Source organism: Marmota monax, unplaced genomic scaffold (genome assembly GCF_021218885.2).
Source record: "Marmota monax isolate L192 unplaced genomic scaffold, Marmota_monax_Labrador192_F-V1.1 WCK01_AAM20220418_F8-fsc00016, whole genome shotgun sequence".
In the NCBI taxonomy this organism is placed as follows: domain Eukaryota; kingdom Metazoa; phylum Chordata; class Mammalia; order Rodentia; family Sciuridae; genus Marmota; species Marmota monax.
This window is the reverse complement of record NW_026695209.1, coordinates 25,681,855-25,702,915: the sequence shown is the minus strand read 5'-3', so window position 1 is coordinate 25,702,915 and position 21,061 is coordinate 25,681,855. Positions and strand designations below refer to the sequence as shown.

Below are 21,061 nucleotides of genomic sequence, written 5' to 3'. Positions count from 1 at the left end.
TTATTTTGCCATCTGGTTTTTCCCTATACCTCTGTCTGCCACTTTAATCTCTGCAGACGTCTTTTTCTTTATTGTTCCTTTATTTGCTTTTCTAATCCCTTTATGTAATGGGTGCATTGGGAAATCTCAGAAGTTCAGACCAATATATCCAAATTCTTAATTTTAAAAAAAGAAACTCTATTTTCTCCAGACATGGCAACATCATCACAATTATACAGGAGGCAGAAAGCAATAACTTATTTAAGCAAGTCTCAGTTACTTATGCCTCTCATTTTATTTAGTGTTCATAACAATGTGTGTATGGTAATTACTATTGCATCCATTTAAAAAAGGAATAAACATAACAGTAAGCTTAATCTAATAGCTGGTTAAGTTCATATTTAAAAAAAATTGGGATGGAATCTATAAGCAAATCAAATTTTAAAATGCAAAAAATATGCACCTCACTATTAAATTGGAACACCTGGATTTACCACTCAACTTTTATTCTGCCCAATTTCACTCTGACTCTTAAACACTGTTTTCTTCCCATTATATTTGCTTCAGTTACAGGTAAATGATGAATTATTTTTCCATGAGCTTGTGATAGTTTGCATTAACTACTTTCCCTAGAATATGAAGAAAACTTAGAAGTGATAAGTCTGACTGGCCATCATAGCTGACCTATCCCGAGGTCCAAATCAAAGAGCAGGTACATAGATGAAACTTTACCTCTTTTTAAAAACTTGTTCTTATTAGTTATACATGACAGTAGGATGTATTTTGACATATTACACATATATTGAATATAACTTTCTATTCTTCTGGTTGTACATGATTGGAATTACATTGGTTGTATATTCATATATGAACAAAGGAAAGTTATGTCCAATTCAACCTATCTTTCCTATCTCCATCCCAGCTCCTTTCCCCTTCATTTCCCTTTGTCTAATCCAAAATATTTCTATTCTTCCTTACCCACCCCTCCTGTTTATTGTGAGTTAGCAACCACATAATAGAGAGAACACTTGACCTTTGTTTTTTTGGGATTGGCTAATTTCACTTAGCATGATATTCTAGAACTCTTCCTACTCAATCTAACAGCTCTCCTTTGAAGCTATTTCTTGAACAGTATCGTGACCAAAGATAGAATTTTTCTTTTTTGTTGGCTCCTTATAATTAATTTTCTCTAATGCAATAAAAATGACAGACAATCAGAGATTATTTCTGGATAATAACAAATTGCCACAAGAAATGCTCTCAAATTAACATCAGTAATAGTAAATAAAATATAAGGCTATTTTATAATTTTGAGAATTATTTTGTTCAGTTTGGCAAGAAATAAAGCAATTCAGATTTTAAGCCCTTATCAGTAATGTTCCAATCATGTGAAATCTTAATTAAAAAAACAAACAAAAACACACATGATCTGTGTGTCAAGAGGTCAAGATTTCCCATTAATATAATATCTTTTTATATTTATTTTTCAGAGTTACTTGATTTTGTGCAAAGCTTCTCCTTCATGAGCCATGGCACTATGGTTTGACTATGGATAGGGTTCCCCAAATATATCAAGGTAAGGTTGCCAGCATTGGGAGATTCTGTGGACCTATAAGTTGTTGGGCTTACTGGGAAGTCCTTAAGTTAAGGGGACCATACACTTGAAGGGCTCTGTGGTACCCTGGTCTCTATCTCTCTCTGTCTCCTGAATGGAAGTATGAATCTTGATCTGACAGGGTCATACTTCTATGACCTGGCATGATGTGCTGCCCTTATCAGAGGGCCAAAACAATGAGTCAGCCTGATCTTGAACCTGAACTCCAGAATTGTGAGCCAATGAAGTAAATTATTTTTACTTCATAAATGGCCTAACAGAGGTATTTCATTATAGTAACACAAAGCTTACTAATACTCATAGGAAAAGGTAATTGCTAATAGTAACAAGTAACAGCTTTCAAATTCTGTAGTCACAGACAAGACATTTATCCACTATGGCCATATAAAGTTATTGTAAGAATAAAGGTACATATGTACATGACTTTAATGCAGTGCTCCTCATATCAAGAGGAGTTAAATCACCAACTTTTACTGATGAAGGGTAGAAAATGTGAACTCCTCATCCTTCCTTGGCATTCTTTTGCTTGAGGTGAATGTTGTGGAATTTCAGCACCCCTGCTTACCGGGATGCCTTACCTCACTGTCCATGTAGTTTATATACTTATGACAAACTTATGACAGATGGTCATAGAGTCCCTTGAGGTAGAAGTGTATTTATTTTTTAACTGCACAGTGGTACTATATGGAGATAGTATTATAAAGTCAGAATACCAGGCCACATAATAATTATTAAAACTGAGGAAATACTTTTGGAGATGTTTAAATACAATAAAGAATTTATTACCATAGAGTTAGACAAGTGGTAGTCAGATTTTCGTGTTTGGGAACAGAAAATCTTTTCCTTCTAAATACTTGTACTTATTCAATTTCTCAATATTTTACATATAATGCAATTATTACCTAAGTGTTATATTTAAGATAATCTTAGAGTTATAGAGCATAGTCAAAAGATAAATCATGACGTTTGGTGCATTTTAAGACTAAAACTGTTCTGACTGGGAGAAATAGAACGAGAAAGATTTCTGTAGAATAAACTATTTTGCTTTTGGAAGAATAGAGTTTGGATAAGACGAATTAGCACTCAATGGCTATTGCTTTCTTAATCTCTGCTGGCTGCAGTTAATGTATTTCCTACTCTAGCTGATTTGGAAACACCTTTAAGAGAGGCTGCACTTGAAAAAGTAAAAATATACCTCCACCACAGGTATGCTCCATTAGTATTATAAGGCTTAGAAATGAAGACTGGACAAGCACTCAGTTTAGATTTTGGAAGCTCCCAAACTGTCCTTTGCTCATATTCTGTATTGGTATGGCTGTAAGCTCATATGAAGATTTTGGATAGCTGTCGTATTTTGAAGGGCAATATATGGTTTTACTTCTCTTTGGCCTCTTTCTCACCCTCTGTGCCAGGATAAGAGGCTGAAAGGCATCATTAACATGTTAAATGATGTCACATGCTTTAGAGACACCATGATACATCCATGCAGAGTGATATTCCCGAATACACAGGTCTCTGCCTAGATTTCAAAATGGAAAGGCAGAAACTAAATTATCTTACAAGTAAAATGCACTGAGCAGATTATAATGTATATATTCACTTGCAATCTCTAGGCCAGATTCATACCTCACTTGTTGAGAGAAATAAAAACTTAAAATTGTAATTCCTAGGATTTATTACTCATATAAAGAAAGAGGGAGGTAAAGAAAGCATCACACTACATTGTTGAAGTCACATGATCTCTACTAGTTTGTGAGCGAACTTTTTACTTTTTCTCTTTAGATATACATGACAGTAGAATATATTTGACATATTATACATACATGGAGTATAATTTATTCTAATTAGGATCCTGTTCTTGTGATTGTACATGATATGGAGTATCACTGTGGTGTATTCATATAGGAACACAGGAAAGTAATGTTTGATGCATTCCACTGATTGTAACTGTGTTTCAATCTTCAGGTTTGCTACCATGATATTACAAAATGTTTTCCTTTGTTTTCTGAAATAATTCATGATGACACTTATGGTGTCTAATTTTGTTCTAAGTTGCATAATTTTGTAGGAAAATCCACCACTACAGGGGCCATATATGGTTTTACTACCAGATTCAGCTGAATGCTTTTTCCAACTTTATTCTGAAATATTGACTTTTCAGAAATGCTAAAGCATTGGTGGTTGTCTTTGACTTGAGATTATATATATTTGTCACATATATTTATGCTATTTCTAAATTTCAAGAGCATATAATGGATGATCTTTTGCTCATTGAAATAACAGTTCATAAAACTAGGTGAGAAAGGTTCTAAAATTATTTTATATGATGAAAAATAGCACATGGTACCCCATTAATGTGTATAGTTTTTTGTGGTTTTATATAACAGTTAAAAATAAATTTGAAACATTTTTAAACTTGAAAAAAATGTATTAATTGATAAAATTACATTAGTAACAAAGTTATGAATTGTAGTCCCAGAATGATAAAATGCAAATTAAAGAAAATTAGAATCGGACCTCTAGTTCAATGCTTTCATTCTGTGGATAGCAATTTTTGACCAGAAGAAAGGAGAGGGTTTGTAAGACAAAAACAAGGGGTTTGTCTTTGATCCTTAAATTAAGTGGAGGACAGAGATTATTATAACTAAAGCCAAGAACATGAATGCTTTTATTACATTCAGTAGTCTCTAAGATGCTACCTTCTTTGCATAAACTAATGGTTTTTCCATAGGACATCTAAATAAAATTAAGTCATGTCATCTTTGTTTAAAATGATAGCATTATTTGCAGATCATTTTTGAATAGAGCACCAATTGTGAAATTCCTAGAGTAATATCAAGCACCTGAGAGTTCATGTCAATAAGTATTTGTTCCCTGTCCCTTCATATTTGTTATCTGACATGAATTTATAGAAACATATTTACTTATTCATTATTATGGATAGAAACTACATTACAAATAAAAACTGGAGACAAACAGACATTAATTTGGTTTTGCCACAGGGGGATTAGTACAACAATTGACAGAAGTTGGCTAATATTTGCAGATGCAATCCTAATATAGAGCAAAGCTAATATCTTGATTTTGATAAATTTATTGAGGTTATATAAGCTTGTCAAATTTTTAAAAGAAATTTTGAATAAAATATTTAGGTGAAAATGGTCATAGTCTCTTCAAGTAACTCTCAAGTGGTTCAGAAATAAGAAATATCAATTTATAAAAAGAGATGGGGGAAAGATTGATAAAACAACTCTGATAAATATTAATTTTGGGAAATTCTGGCCAAAGGTAGATTGATATAATGTGTGCTGTTATACTATTTTGTAATGTTTTCATACCTGTGAACATATAAAATTTTATGAGGTAAATTGCACACCTGTGTGTAGAATTTCAATAAAATAAATTTTTTAAAAAGGAAAAGTTAATTCATTCTGGAAAATTGTTGGGGTTAGGACAGCATTCATAAAATGGTAGGGGGAGCTAAAATGGAATTTTAAAAAATATAAGAAATGTGCTTCTCTGGAACCAAAATTTCAAAGGGAAAGAGAGAAATTTTAGAAAAAGAAAATATTGGGGTGATATACAATGATACATATACAAGGATCCAAAGAACAAAGAAACATGTCTTTTGACTAACACACATTGAAAGAAACATGGTGAACTTTACCTAAGACTAAAGAAAGCTAAAGCTGTTTGTTCATTTAACTGCAGAATTCCAAGACAAAAAGTTTGAGGACTGGCAGTACCTCCATTTCAATGATTTTGAATCCAAGTAAAAAAGGTCAAAATTTCCTGAAGCTTATTTTTTGATGGAATTTATCACTCCAAAACTATAAAATATTATTTTAGAGTTGAAAATAATAATTAAAGATAATACTAATATTAATACAATGATTCTTCATTCTTTGATAATAATTCAGTCACTCAGTTGCAAGAATTGTACTTAATTGGCCCATCCTCTGCTTCTTTTAAGATCAAGCTACTTAAAACATGCATTAAATGAGGGTACACTTTCTTCCATGAACAATGTTAATCTCCATTCAATATCCCACCATCTAATTTTCAATTTGCTTTTTTTTTCATGCCCTTCCAGGCTTATTTCCTTTTACCACTCAAGAAGACCCATCCTCTCTTCACAGTGTAGTCTTCCTGTAATGCAGGGAACTCAGCTCAAAGCCTTTGACATGTGTACATTTTTTTCCCTTTAAACCTGTCTAATTTATTTCTAGTTTACAAAATATATCTTAAGTCTGCTCTCTGAAAATTTTCCCTAAAATCCTTGAACTACCACTTCTTAATTATATAATTACATACAGTTTTGAACAAACTTGATTCATTCAAATTTAAAAACTGTATTTGGATTGTGATTTCCTATAAGACAGAAATATATAATATATGGATATAAAAGAAGCACTTCAACACATCTTTTGAAGGAACACCTGAACCTGCAGTACTGAGTCCGGAACACCTGTGCTACCCCCATGGACTGGAACACTGCACTGTGGTTCCCTATCCACAGACCAGTGGCTCCATCCAAACCGCCTCCATCTTGGGACATTGCCACCACTGCAATAGCCCTCCCCATGTTAATTTTATCCCGGAACAACAGACAGGGCCAGGAGGCAACTGATCATTGAGGCACTGAATACCACAGTGCAGCATCACTGAACAGGCTGCCTAAAGGCATTGCACAGTCCATCCTTCCAGTCACACTTCTGAAAGCAGTTGCCTTCATCTTGGGACACTTCCACCACCATCTTGGGTTATCTCCACTTCTACCTTTGCCATCTTTACTTGGGGAAGCTTCCATCTTGGGACACCAACTGGATCTGGTACCTATAGGTTTCATGCTATTGCCACCACCAATTAGGGAAGTGGCCACTTCCATCTAAGAACAACCACCAGGACCTGGTAGACCATCACCAAGTCCCTGTGGGCTCTATTGCACCAGAGCACAAGACATAAAGAACCAATAAATGGTATGGATTCAAACTAAAAAGCTTCTTCTCAGCAAAGACACAATTAATGAGGTGAAAAGAGAGCCTACATTTTGGTAGCAAATTTTTTTTTCACACACACGTCAGCTAGAGCACTAATTTCCAGGATATATAAAGACCTCAAAAAACTTAAAACCAAAAAACCAAACAACCCAATTGATAAGTGGGCTAAAGGGCTGAACAGACCTTTCTCAGAAGAAGATATATAACCAATCAACAAATGTATGAAAAAATGTTCAACATTTCTAGCAATTAGAGAAATGCAAGTCAAAACAACTCTAAGATTTCATTTCACTCTAGTTAGAATGGAAAGAATACAAACAACAATAAGTGTTGGCAAGAATGTGGGGAGAAAGGCACACTCATACATTGCTGACGGGATTGAAAATTGATGCAACCAATCTTAGAAAACTTGGAATGGAAACACCATTCGACCCAGCTATCCCACTCCTCAGTCTATACCCAAAGGTCTTAAAAACAGCATGCAGCAGTAAAACAGCCATATATCAATGTTTATAGCAGCACAATCCATAATTGCTAAACTTTGGAACCAATGTAGATGCCTTTCAATAGATGAATGGATAAAGAAACTATGGTACATATACACAACATAATATTACTTAGTATTTAAAGAGAATAAAATTATGGCATTTTCAGGTAAATGGATGGAGTTGTAGAACATCATGGTAAGAAAAATAAGCCAATCCCCAAAAACAAGGGGATAGGGGCTGGGGATGTGGCTCAAGCGGTAGTGTACTCACTTGGCATGTGCAGGGCACTGAGTTCAATCCTCAGCACCTCATAAATGTAAAATAAAGATGTTGTGTTCACCAAAAACTAAAAAATAAATATTAAAAATTTCTCTCTCTCTAAAAACAAACAAACAAACAATAACAACAACAACAACAAAAAAACAAAAAAACAGGGGATAAATGTTTTCTCTGGTAAGTGGATGCTAATCCATGATGGGGGGAAACATGGGATGAGTGGAGGAACTTTGATGGGGGAAGGGGAGGGGGAAAAGGGTTTAGGAAAGACAGTGGAATGGGAAGGTCATCATTGTCCTAGGTATTGGTATGATTGCACAAATGGTGTGATTCTACTTCATGTACAAACAGAAAAGCAAAAATATCTGCTCCATTTGTGTATAATGAATTGAAGAATACTGTAATGTGTAACTGATTAGAACTAATAAAAAATACATCTGTTGATCTTTTAATCTTTTTGCAAAAATCTCAGTGAAAGGAAGTGCTGAGCAGTATGATATTTGAATTTAAACTAATATATTTCAGTTCTCACTGTTAACACCAACCAACCAAACCAACAAACAAACAACAATAAAAAAAACCACCTAATAACCCTCCCCAAAAATGGGCAAAATAATTAAACAGACATTTCTTAAAACATAACAAACACAAATGCCAACAAATACATGAAAATAATGTTCAATATCTTTATCAATCAGTGCAATGAAAAACAAAACCACATCGAGATTTAATCTCACTACTGCCAGAATGCAATTTCTAAAAATACAAATAATAACAACTGTTGCTGAGGATGTGGGGGGAAAATGTACACTCAAACATTGTTAGGATTACAAATTAGCACAACCACTCTGAAAAGCAGTGTGGAGATTTCTCAAAAACCTCAACCATATAACCATCCCTTTCCTTGGTATTTATCCAAAATAACTAAAATTGGCATATTACAGTGATACAGGCACATCAATGCTTATAGCAGCACAAATCATGATAGCTAAAATATGGAACCAGCCTTGGTGCCTGTCAGTAGATGAATGGATTAAGAAAATGTGGTATGTATATACAATAGACTTTTAGTCAGTCATAAAGAAGAATGAAATTATGGTATTTGTTGATAAATAGATGGAACTGATGAACATTATGTAATGTGAAAAAAAAACAGACTGAGAAAATCAAGAGTGAAAAGTTCTTTCTCACACATGTGGAAACTATAGCAAAGTAAGGGGAAAATAAGGGGGGAGACAGTGTTAGATATCATAAAAACAAAGGAAAGATCAGGGGAGTAGAAGGTGACTGTGGGGGAGGGACAAGGGACAGAAATGGGGAGGAAATGTGGAATGAATCCAAGAAAATTACACCAGGTGCATGTACAAATATACCACAGGGAATGCCACCCTTCTGTCTATCTATAAAGTACCAACTAAAAACATGTGAATGAGTAGAAGACAGACTAGTAGAATAGAAGAAGGGGAATAGTGGCGGTGGAAGGAAATGAGGGACTCTGGGGACTGAAATGGAGTAAATTAAATTCTATGTATGTATGATTATGTGAAAATGAAACCAACTATTTTGTATAATTTTAACACACCAACAAAAGGAAAAATAAACAAGTTTATCTTTCAAATGAGTTAATCAATAAATATTTGAGTAATTACAATATGTTAGAAGGCCTTGTTCAAGTCTACAATACAAATGTGACAACTCATGCCCACGTAAAATTTACATTCTCCCTAATAATTGAATTCAATTGAACATAAAGAGGAATTATTAAAATGAGGAAATTATTACTGGTTTTTGGGTTGGAATTGATATAGACTAAGAAAAGAAATCAGACTTCAGGATTCAAAAGGAAGAGTATGAATGAGAGAACCAATGGAGAAATAAAAATTACTCTAGGAAAAATCTAATCTTAGATTCAAAACTTAGAAAAAATATTGTGAGATAATGAAGAAGTAGTCAAACAATTTGTAATGTGCATTCTTGTGTGTGTATTGCCATTGACTTATGTGCATTTTCCTCGAGGATGAAGAAAAAACTACAAAACAGATGAAAAGAAAGGGACAGAATAGTGCTTGTTAAGATGCTAGAAAAAAGGAGATTCTCTCAAGATTCATTAAAGAGTCCAAAATCAATGGGAATTAGTGAGCACAGATGGGAGAAATTAGATTTAGAGAAGGAGGAGATAGATAGCATTTTCTTTTCTGTCTTCAATTTTATGGTCTTAGAATATTAGGAAGAAATAATTATCTTTGAATACTGAGGGAGTAAAGGATGAGATTAGGTCCTGGGAAGGGTGAAGAGGATGACAATCTTTTGCAGAATCCTCTTAAGAAGCCCTGTGATAGTGACTGAGCATCAAGGACTAAGGTTATTGTGATGGGTTGTGGTAGATTGTCCCAGCAAGCCCCTCTTTGTCTCCTAGGCAGTATGCCTTTTTTAGCTTTGTGCCATGAGTTACAGGATGGCAGAAATGAGTAGGGCAATAGGAATTGAAAGTGAAGTTGGGGTTGGGAGGCAATGCAGGAATTTGGTCTCTTGATGAAATATTGGAAATGCTTCTTGACTCCAAGTTTCTCCAGAAGTTAAACAGGTGGTGGTGGGGGGGAGGTTGGGGATATATGAACTTCAAAATTCCTTAAATTTTTTGTTAGTGTCCCTTCAGCTATTCTGAGAGTTTTATCTGCTATCAGGTAGTGAAAATGGGCAGACTCAATTATGAAGGTAGAGAATTAGCAGATATGGATATTTCACTAATAGAATGATTGTTTCTAGAACTAAAAGACAAATATACCTATTTTAAAGAAACACAAACACACACAAAACAAACAAACAAACAAACAAAAAACCCTAAAACTAAAACTAAAGGTAGCCATTTACTCCAAGCTATACCCTGGGAGAGGTTTGCTTTGCACTCTCTAATTCTTCTGCTTCTTGTTTGACGGGTGGATTGATGGATACAGTCTTTCTATGGAAGCCATGCTCTTATCACTCGGACACATTTTGTGCAAATATTGAGAGCTGAGAACTAATATCAGAATTTACAACATAATCCTTTACAATTTAGAAGGAGCTTTATCATATGGTCATCGCAAAGCTTCTACAATGTAATCAAGAGAAAAATCAACAAACTCAATCTCACAAACTAAATTACAAGGGACCCATTCACATTCACTCTTTATATCCATGTCAAAGATAGAGAGACTAGGAGGAATGTAACCACTGTGACATCATATCTGTCACAGCCATATCCTTCTAGTGGTAGGGAGGTTATTTTTCAAGGCTACCAGTCCATTAACCTTCACAAGAACAAGAATAAAGCCAAACAAAGAAACACTCCCAATAGCAATGGCATTGCTTCTAATCCTGCTTATATATCTTACCCTAGGGATTTGAAGATGAAAAAAGACCTCTATCTTCCCAGGCACACAAATTAATACAGATACCCTGAAATAAATGTATCAAATGCCTGTGGTACATATTATAGACAAACTTGGGATGTTTTTAAAAATGGGAATGGGTTCAGGGAGAGTAACCGAGATCATTCCTGCTGAATCTCTGTCTAATGCTGTGATTTGTAACTGGGAGGGCCAAAGCATCAACCCCATTTATTTTTTAAGGTCTTGGCCTGCTCTTGGTTGCCACTTCACCTAGATTCATTCACTGTATATATTTGAATCTATTAGTTTCCAGATAAATGCATTGTCAGAAAGCCAGAGGGGGATGATAAGATAGAAAATAAGGAGCTCTCGATTGTTTTTATACGGTTCTGTTTGACTTAAGAGATAATTACAACCTAGATTGATGCTCTTATTTTAAGCAAGGTAGTAAATCAGCTTGAAATATAGGATTTGGGAAAACCATTTGCTACATCTCTATAATTTGTTAAAATTCCTGAGTACTCTGTATATGAGAAACCATAGACAGAAGCAAAGTGAGAAAAATACTGGGACTTGGAATCAGAAGGACACATGTTTGAATATAGACTCTGATGGGGGTTTTATTCAAAATATCTGTCAAAAGACATGGCAGGGACAGGGACTCCTTAAGAGGAAGGATTGCTAGTGCAGGGATCTGGAGACTCTCCCATGCAAAGATTTATGTTTTTGATTGCTGGATTATGAGGAAGATGAAGCTAGCGCTGAGATAGTGAGTTCAGGGAACTAGTCAACATGTTTGAGAAATTAACCACTATGGATGCATTTCTATACTAACCTGCAGAAGTAAATAAGACCACTTCTCACCATACGAAAACTAGAATGACCAGCAGGGTCATTCTAGTGCATATATTCTCCTTAGATTACACTTACTGTGTACCATTGGTAGTTGAAATAATAACCTTAAGTCAGTCAAGAAAGAGAAATGAACTATAGTGAGTTTTTGGTTCACCATTTGGCTGCTAGGAGACCTGTTTTATCTGACTGGAAACTAGTCTGTATGCTTTCCCTCTGTCTACAGCCACCAGGATACAGTCTGATATTCTCAGAAAAAAAGGACAATTTTTAATGGAGGCCAGAGATACTTCCATAATTTAAGCCAAATGTTTATGAGAAGCCTAGAGTGTACTCAATCCTACTTTATAGGTGAGTCCATAAGGGAGGAGTACATAAAGGAACCTACGGATCCATTTAAAAGATTCTCTGGGGGGCAACCTTTCTCTATATGACACCCATCCCTGACCTGCCTTTTCACTCCAAAGTATGTTTAAATGCAAATAATACAATTGTGCCTTTCAGTTGAACTGCTTGAAATGAACCTCTAAATATGACATTTATAGCAACAATTATGAACAACAAATACTAGTTTAACTTTACATAAGCTGTGTTGATTACAAAACTGCCTATTCACACATTCATCCCAGTTATCAATATTGAAAAATGATTTTCATATCTAAAAGGGGTATCATTTGTATTTAAATTATCAACCATCTGCATAATTGAAATAATAACAACAAAAACCTTATAAGTAAAATCCATAAATTATCTACATAAAGGATTAAAGAGTGATTGAACGAGTACAGTTTAACAGCAGCAAAGACAGGAGAAAAGTTGGGAATGTACAAAACAGGAATATGAGATGTTTGTATCCTTGTATAATTTTTCCCTTTGATATTAAAGGGCTTTTGCTTATAATCTGCTAACTCAGCACTTTTTAATTGGTAAAAAGAATTGTCAGTGGAAAATGTGGTTGGTGAAATCTGGAATGTAATCAATCATTCCAGTTGTTTTACACCAAGACCTTTTTCCACTGTGCCTTTTCCCATTTCCATATTTTGAATTTATTTGCACAACTTATCTATTAAATAAAATTGACTTAATTTCTTATTTTTCACTAAGAAGAGCTAAGAATCATAATACTTCAGACTTCTTAGGAGCATGAATAATTATATCAAAAATTTCAATTATAACTAAAGTTATTTACAATTTTAAGTAAGCTACATAATCTCTTTGAACATCAGATTCAATATCTAAGTTCTTCAGAAATTTAAAACTATTTCAAGGAGTCCCACAAGTCCTATTTCAGAGTCTCAAATGTTTCATCTTGGCAACCATGGGTATAAACTGATTTTCAAATCACCAAACAACTATAGTTTATTGTCACTTGAAGAATTAAATTGAATTTTTGAATGCACCATAAACATCTAAATGCGAGAGAAGACAAAATTTGGGGGTTCTTTCCAATCTTTTTACAGTCTCTGCCAGAGCCCTGCTTGATGTGATATGGTAGGAGTCAGAAGCATCCACATGTACTCACCAGCCTGATTAGTTGTGATGCTGACTGCAGCAAACTGTCGTGGGGGGGAGCTCAGTTTCGATACCCCATTAACGGCATCAATCTCAAAAGTGTAGTTAGTGTGTGCCAGGAGATCTGTCACTGTCACTGTGGTGTTGGTGAGTCCAAACTGTCGAGGGAGGAAGTGGACATTTGGGCTGCATGGCTCACACTGTTTTACATTCCACCCACATTTTTTACAAATGATGTTGAAGGTAACATCTTTCCGGCCTCCTGTGTCCAGGGGCCAGCTCCAGTCCAGGATAACGGAGGTCTCGTTTATATTAGAGATAACATTTCTTGGTGCGGATGGAGGTCCTGCAAAGTAGTTCAACAAAGATTAATGAGCTTCACTCCTGTTTTCTCCTAAAAGGGAAAGAAATAATTTACAATGGAACTGAAAGAGGTAAATAACCATCCTGTCTTTATTGTCTACTTTTAATTCATCCTTAGAGGATCCATGAGATTATGGACACATGGATTCAAGAGCATTGTCCTCCCCAAGCTATGAATGGGGGAGTTTTGAGTCAAGGTTGAGGATGCATTCAAAGGAATTTACCACTAAATTCAATACCCCTGTGAATAGTTATGAAAACTTTAGTATTACTTTTATAAATCTTCGTCTTTTTCCCTGTGATCTGTGACCAACATAGAGCAAGAGGGAATAGAAATGTAAAAACATAAATCCCCTGCCTATAACCTCCCCTATCCTGTCAAGTATAATGCAAGATCTTATAACAAGATGCAAAATTTTTTCTTTCTTTCTGGGGGTCCCATTGCAGGAAGTACTTTACAAACTAATTCATTCTGTGTGATAAATGTTGCATTTGTGGTGAGCCAAGCATGGACAGTGAAGCAGAGAAAGCTTTCAATTTGCACATGGGTAACGGAAGAGAATGGGCAAATGCTTTAAACACACAAAAACAAAAACAAAACAAGAAGAAAAAACAAATCAAACATGGAGGCATGGGTTGCAGCAAAACTACTCACGGGTACAAGCCATGGATGGAGGGTCTTTGTCTGCCCGGAAGTAATTATTCTCACACCTGCAGTTCATTGAACCATCTTCGTGAGTAGAACTGTGAGGCGGGCACTTGGCACACTTCATATTACCATCGGAAGCCTTGTAGAAGCCTGGTCGACAAGCTAGAAACAAAATGATTCTTTTAAAGTCCTGCGATAATTTTGTGAATGTATTTTGAAAATACGTAAAACAGATTTCAGGATGTTAGGACATGAATTCATTATGAACATCAATCAATTTGCTTCCTTCCCTAATTCACAGAAGCAAATAATACGGCCCAGTGTAGTTTTTCCACATATACATTTGAATTTGCACCAAATGTTAAGAAAAAAATAAAAAAAAAAAAAACTGTAAGATTTAGATTATTTTGGCACTAGAGTTTGATGAAATTTCCAGCTTGTGTTTTCACAGCTTTACTTGGCATTGGACTATTTGTGGAGAAAATAAAGCAAAACCATGTCACCATGTAGTCATTTTCTTTTTTAAGCATGATGCAATGTGTATAATATCTGCACTGCTGTGAGAGTATATTACACGTAGAGTTGTTTTCTAAACGCTCTGAATGTGTACAACTTTGTCCCACAAATCGTTATCAACTGATGGAAGAAAATTATGGCTTCCTGTACATTTTCAGATTCTTCAAACAGGATTTTCTATCTTGACAGTATTGTCCCTCAACTTTTATGGCAATGACCTGTCCTTCACTAACTCTGTGTTATCTTCTATCCTCGTGATCATACCTCTGCATGGCATGTTTTATGTCAGCCCAATGGGCTGGTTATCAAACACTGATTTCAGTGTACCCTTTAGGATCTATCATCTGTTTACTGCTTTTACAGAATTATGCCTCTATTATATTGCTTTTGATAAATAGTAAATTCAAAGTTCTGTATTTTTTAATTTATTCAGTTTCATAAAATATTAGAAGCTGAAATCATCATGAAAATCCTCACTAGAACTCTCTTAACATTCCTTTGAGAAAGAATTCAAATTCAGGTCTCAAAGTTCAGGTTTCCTGCAGATCATCTTTGGGAATCAATAATTTCAAAAACTTCAAAAACTCACTGCACTGAGATTTGAAGATTTATAGACCTAAGTATAGAATATGCCCTAAATATTCTCATCAAATTCTAGAATTTTCTTCTATCAACCTTTATACTTTGAACACAGTGTTATTTACATTCAACAAAAATCAGTTTGGACAAATTTTAATACTTATAACCATTAAATATATTTCTGAAAGATGGTACATTATGTACATACTACAATACTTTCTTACTGAAATATTCCTGAAATAAAATGTGGGAACTACATTATCAAGATAAATTACTAGAGCAATAACATAAAATGATAGTCATCATCCTCTGAGTCTTGTAGTTTTGTAGTTCCTACTAAGAATGGCTATTCTAGGCCCATTTTACAAAATAATGAACAAATTTTAGTGTCACATTGAGATCCAATTCTTCTTTCTTAACCTACAATTATTGAGCAATGACTATAAACTTTTTAGCATTGTCCTTAAGAACTCTAGAAATGTCCACTCATGTCTCATATCCTATTGCCTCAGGCAGAAATGATATAAAGTATATAAACAAAATATGCACTTCTGGTTTCAATTTAGTTCATCATTGAGTGCTTTAAATTTGCAAAAGGCATTGCTGAGTCTTTAGAAAATTAAGTTGTGGTGCTCCAATGTACTTTGCCTTTTGTTTGCTTGTAAGTTTATCTTCATGTTTTCATTTGAGACTTTATGGTCTAAATATTTGGCATTAAATTATTTACTAAACAATCACTTTCTGTTAATATTGTAAATGGCTATGTGATACTTTTAAGTAGAAAAGACAGTCACATAATCACTTCTTAGCTACAGCACAATTTTATCAGGATACTGATAAGAGCTTGAATATAGCTACATTTAATAAACCTAGAAATTAAAAACATCATTCAAGCTAGTACCTAGACTTTATCCAAATTATGGCTAAATAATAAATTTAGAAATGATAATAGCAAATGCAGGTAGGCACAGAGACAGGAAATTTAACAAATGTTTGTCAGGTATCTGCTCTTGTTCAGGTTCTTTGACAGGCGTACAGATAAAAGTACTTTTAATTCAATCCATACCAAAAGGGGCCTTTTGCAATAGGAAGTGAGCAGCAAGCTTTTAACAAACCATGCTGAGCAAAACAATTCTGACTGGGAGATTGGAACGGACACCACAGAAGGTATGATATTTGAAAGAGACCACTAAAAGAGAATAGGAGGTAGCCAGTAAAAATCTTAAATAAAAACACAAAGAGACCAGACTCAAAAGACAAACTGTAATATCTTTATTTCATGTGGAGAAATGTACCCAAAGTCAAAACCCTGATTCCTGCTTGCCATTGGAATTTTAATTCTGTTCATAATAATACCCAGCTAAATTCTACCTTACTCAGATTTTATTGCAACTAGGAATAAATGGTCAAGATTATGACCAAAAAGATAACCAAAGAAATAAAAACAAATCTGATTAAAGTCATTGAGATAAATTTTTCTCTTCTAAAAAGATGGACAAATATGAATGCTTCTACTATTTACAAGATTCCAGCCTTGATTATGAACATCATGTCTCTCATTACAGCAGCGTATATGTGACAATGAGGTAAAGGCCAAAAACAAAACAAAACAAAACAAACAAACAAACAAAAAACACAGAGGAATGTGTATTGTGTGCTTGATGATCCAGCAAACATCTCTATCAAGATTTTTTTTAATATTTATTTTTTAGTTGTAAGTGGACATAATATTTTATTTCATTTATATGTGGTATTTCATTTTTATGTGGTACTGAGTATTGAACCTAGTACCTCACAAGTGCTAGGTGAACACTTCACCACTGGGCCACAACCCTGGCCCCTCTATCAAGATTTCTTAAAAGAAAGGTGGTACCTACCTCTTAAAGTCACTGACACCAAGTGTTCTTTTACTGGCAGCAGAAAATATTCTGAGGTGATGTTAACAAATAAGAGAATTCAGTTGAGATATCCTAATTAAATAGAACCATAGCCTTAGTGACTCTTGGAAATCATATTGGTGTGTGTGTGTGTGTGTGTGTGTGTGTAAGAGAGAGAGAGAGAGAGAGAGAGAGAGAGAGAGAGAGAGAGAGAGAGAAACAGACAGACATCTAGAGACACTGAAGTCTAGAAAGTTGAGACAGACGTTTGAGGACAGACTTTGCATGTTACCATATCTGATAGCTATCTGATAGGCTTCAACCACCACATAATTGATATGCATTGAATGTCAAACAAATGCAAATATAATGTTAGAATCTGTAATGACATGTTAAATTTTAAGATACCTTTATTCTTTCCAAAGAACTATGGCAACAGTTCTGTTAAAATGATCAAGGTAGATATTAGCTTATTTGCCTGGACAGTTGAAGCAAAACCAGAAAGGATTGTTTGCCCAAGAGTATAGTATGAATAAGGAATAGATTTTTCTGCCCTTTATTTTATATAAATCAATTACTGAACACAAATTGCTCTCTGAAAACATCATTTTCCCTTACCTACTCTAAAATGTTAATCTAACATTGAGGAATAGACATCTAAAATTATTTAATTAAAAATGTAACATTTTCTTATCTACTTCTAGTAAGAATCCATTTCAGAATGGTTAATATGCTTCTGTATACACATTTACCCAGGATTTCCTATATATTTGATGTCTGCTTTGGGCAGTTTTGTTGGAAGAGCTGAGGGAATTTGTCAGGTTGAATATTAGGGTAACACACTGTACTGGGGAAGTATACAAGTAAATTCTTCCTTTTTGATTTCAAATATGACATTGACATCAAAACATATATAAAAACCAATAGAATAGAAGGCAGAGAGCCAGATCTACACGGGTACAGTTATCCGATGTTCTGCAAATATTCCAAAACATACATTGAAGTAAAGACAGTCTTTTAAACAAATGGTTTTGGGAAAGCTGTAAATTGATGTGTAGGGAAGTAAAACTAAATTTCTAACTTTCATTCTGTGCAAAATTCAACTAAAGTGATCAGAGACCTAAAAATTAGACCAGAAACTTTGAAACTGATAGGAGAAAACAAAGACTCAATGCTCTAACATATTGACACTGGCACCAAGTTCTTTAACAAGATCCCTAAAAACAAATAATTAGAACCAAGAATCAGTAAGTAATCAATTCCAAAACTTCTGCATGGCAAAGGAAATAATAAAGAGCCTGAAGAGACAACCTACTAAATGAGTGAAGATTTTTGACAACTCTTCCTTTGACAGGGGGTTAATATCCAGAATATACAAAAAACTTAATACCCACCCCAAATAGCCCAATTAATAAATGGGCAAAAGAACTAAACAGACACTTCTCAAAAGAAGAAGTACAAATGGCCAACAAATATATGAAAAAAAAATTAACATCCCTAGCAATGAAGAAAATGAAAATCAAAACTACACTACTATTTCATCTTACTTCAGTTAGAATGGCAACCACCAAGATTACAATTAATGATGAATGCTAATGAGGATGTGGGGGAAAGTTGCACATTGTTGGAGGGACTAAAAATTACAAGTATTCTGGAAAGCAGTAAGGAGCTTCCTCAAATAATTAGGAGTGGAACAGCCATATGATCCAGCTATCCCATTTAATTTAGAGAAGTAAAATCAGCATATTATAGTGATAAAGGCACATAAATGTTTATATCAGTTCAATTCACAATAGCCAAGTTAGGGAACCAGCCCAGGGGTCCCTCAACAGATGAATGGATAAAGGAAATGTGGTTTGCATAAACAATAAAGTTTTGCTTAGCCAAAATGAAATTATGGCATTTGCTGGTAAATGGATTGAACTGTAGGACATCATACTGAGTGGAATAAACCAAAATCAGAAATTCAGAGTCCAATATTTTCTCTCACATATAGTAGCTAGACGAAAGGGAAAAAATGGGGCAGGGGACAGGGGTGAATCCTATGAAAACAGAAGAAAGATCAGTGAAGTAGAAGAAAGGAATAGAGGTGGGCAGGGAGGGACAGGAAAGGGGAGGAAAAGTGGAATGAAATTGACCAAATTATATAGTACATATATGAATGTACTACAGTGAATTTCAGCTTTATGTATACCTATAAAGCACTAATTTAAAAAACTACAGTAGTTAGAAGAAAGACCAGTATGGTACAGGAAGGAAAATAGGGGAAAGAAAACTGGAAGAAGGTGGAAGTACTATGGACTGAAGTAGAGAAAATTATATTCCAGTCATGTATGAATCTGTCAAAATGAACCCCAATATTATGTATAAAGGACAAATAAAAATACAAAAATATTTCAAATTTCTCTAGTGAAACTAACAAATGTGAGAATATGACTAAAGAATGCATTTCCATTAATGAAATGATTATTCTGGGAGAAATACTCTAAATTTTTTTATATTACAAACTCACTTTTATATTTATTCCAACAATAAATAATCTCTCTCCCTTGAAGCGAATCCACATGTGTTCATGTACCTATGATGCCTTCTTCATCCTTCAATATATCCTAATGCAAGCATTGAGACTTTACTTTCTAAGGAATATAAATATTTGGGTTTTATTAGCTTTGCTTATCTTAAAAAAAAAAAAAAAACAACAACAAGGATTGCACTTTGAAAATATCCTTCCTTTCCTTAAAACTAGCTTTATGGCAATCAGAACTTTTCCCTCATTTAATCATTGTTTTATATGCTAAAGAGGGTAACACATCTAAAAGGAAAATAAAATCAGGTTAAGATAAGAAAGTCGGGGCTGGGATTGTAGCTCAGTAGTAGAGCGCTCGCCCAGCACGGGCAGGATCTGCGTTGGATTCTCAGCACCACATAAAAATAAAGGCATTGTGTTGTGTCCATCTACCAAAAAAAAAAAAAAAAAGATTCTCTCTCTCTCTTAAAAAAAAGATAAGAAAGTGTATGTATTAATGTGATTTTCTTTTCCTATTATTCCTCAAGGAAAGTTCTATTCATTTATAACAGAATACCAAAGAAAACAGAATAGACAAGAAAGGCAAATGAGATTTAAAAAATGAGAGATATACAGTGATGAATTTTAAAATAAAAAGTTCCAGCTACCTTGTCAAGGCCTCCATGGTATAGACCAGATACTAAAGCAATAGTTAATTAACCTGATGCCAACACAACAGATTTCTGATTTATGTCTTCCCTTAGGTAATCCTGCAGTAAAGGTTTCTGTCAGTAAAATAATTAATAGATTTCAACTCCAGGTTAGTAAAACCAATTGTGATTAAACAGATTAACATCTTTTCAGTGTAGAGAAATTGCTTTTTGTTGTTGTTGTTGTTCCAGAGATGTTTTCTTCTATTGCTATAAGGGACATTTTTAAACTAGTTAAGCATGGTTGAAACTCTCATTTTTGCTTTTATATTTATAAATCAAGGAGATATGATCCATGAGTCTAAATTAATAGCTGAAAAATGTGTGAGGTAGGATCTCCTCAACCCCTACCAAGTATTATCAAGGACTTCTAGAAATCAAACGTGTTTACCTAATGGTTGAATTCACTTATTTGTTATCTTCACCTAACAGTCCCTGATTTTTCTTACTTTTTTTTGCCAGTATTCAGTGAGTTTCCAGCACTAAGAAAAAGCAATGGATTAGGATGAAGAAGATACAAGTTTTTGATCTACTTTTTCCTATTAAATATGTATTCTCTCAATTTCATTGTCCTGGGGTGTTCAGACTTTTAATGAGGTGATGCGAAAAGTGACTTCTTCTATAAATAACTCTTCTGATCCATTTTTAGTAATTATGTATTCCCAGATTAGATCCTGAGCAATATAGTCACAAGAGCCATTTCCTATCAATTTTATCTGTACTATATCTACTCCACTGAGTAGCACCAAGCAGTTGATGAAATACATT

At 34.3% G+C, this 21,061-nt stretch overlaps 1 protein-coding gene across 2 annotated transcripts in view; it reads right to left on the bottom strand.

Moving 5' to 3' along the window:
* Window positions 1-21,061, bottom strand: part of Epha3 (EPH receptor A3) — a 359,499-nt gene that overhangs the window by 121,132 nt on the left and 217,306 nt on the right. For both annotated transcript variants that reach the window (XM_058574534.1, XM_046430575.2), the window contains exons 4-5: window positions 14,112-14,267; window positions 13,104-13,439 (exon numbers count right to left, since the gene is read on the bottom strand). In XM_058574534.1, coding sequence (XP_058430517.1) covers window positions 13,104-13,439; window positions 14,112-14,267 — 492 coding nt within the window. The remainder of the gene's footprint in view (window positions 1-13,103; window positions 13,440-14,111; window positions 14,268-21,061) is intronic.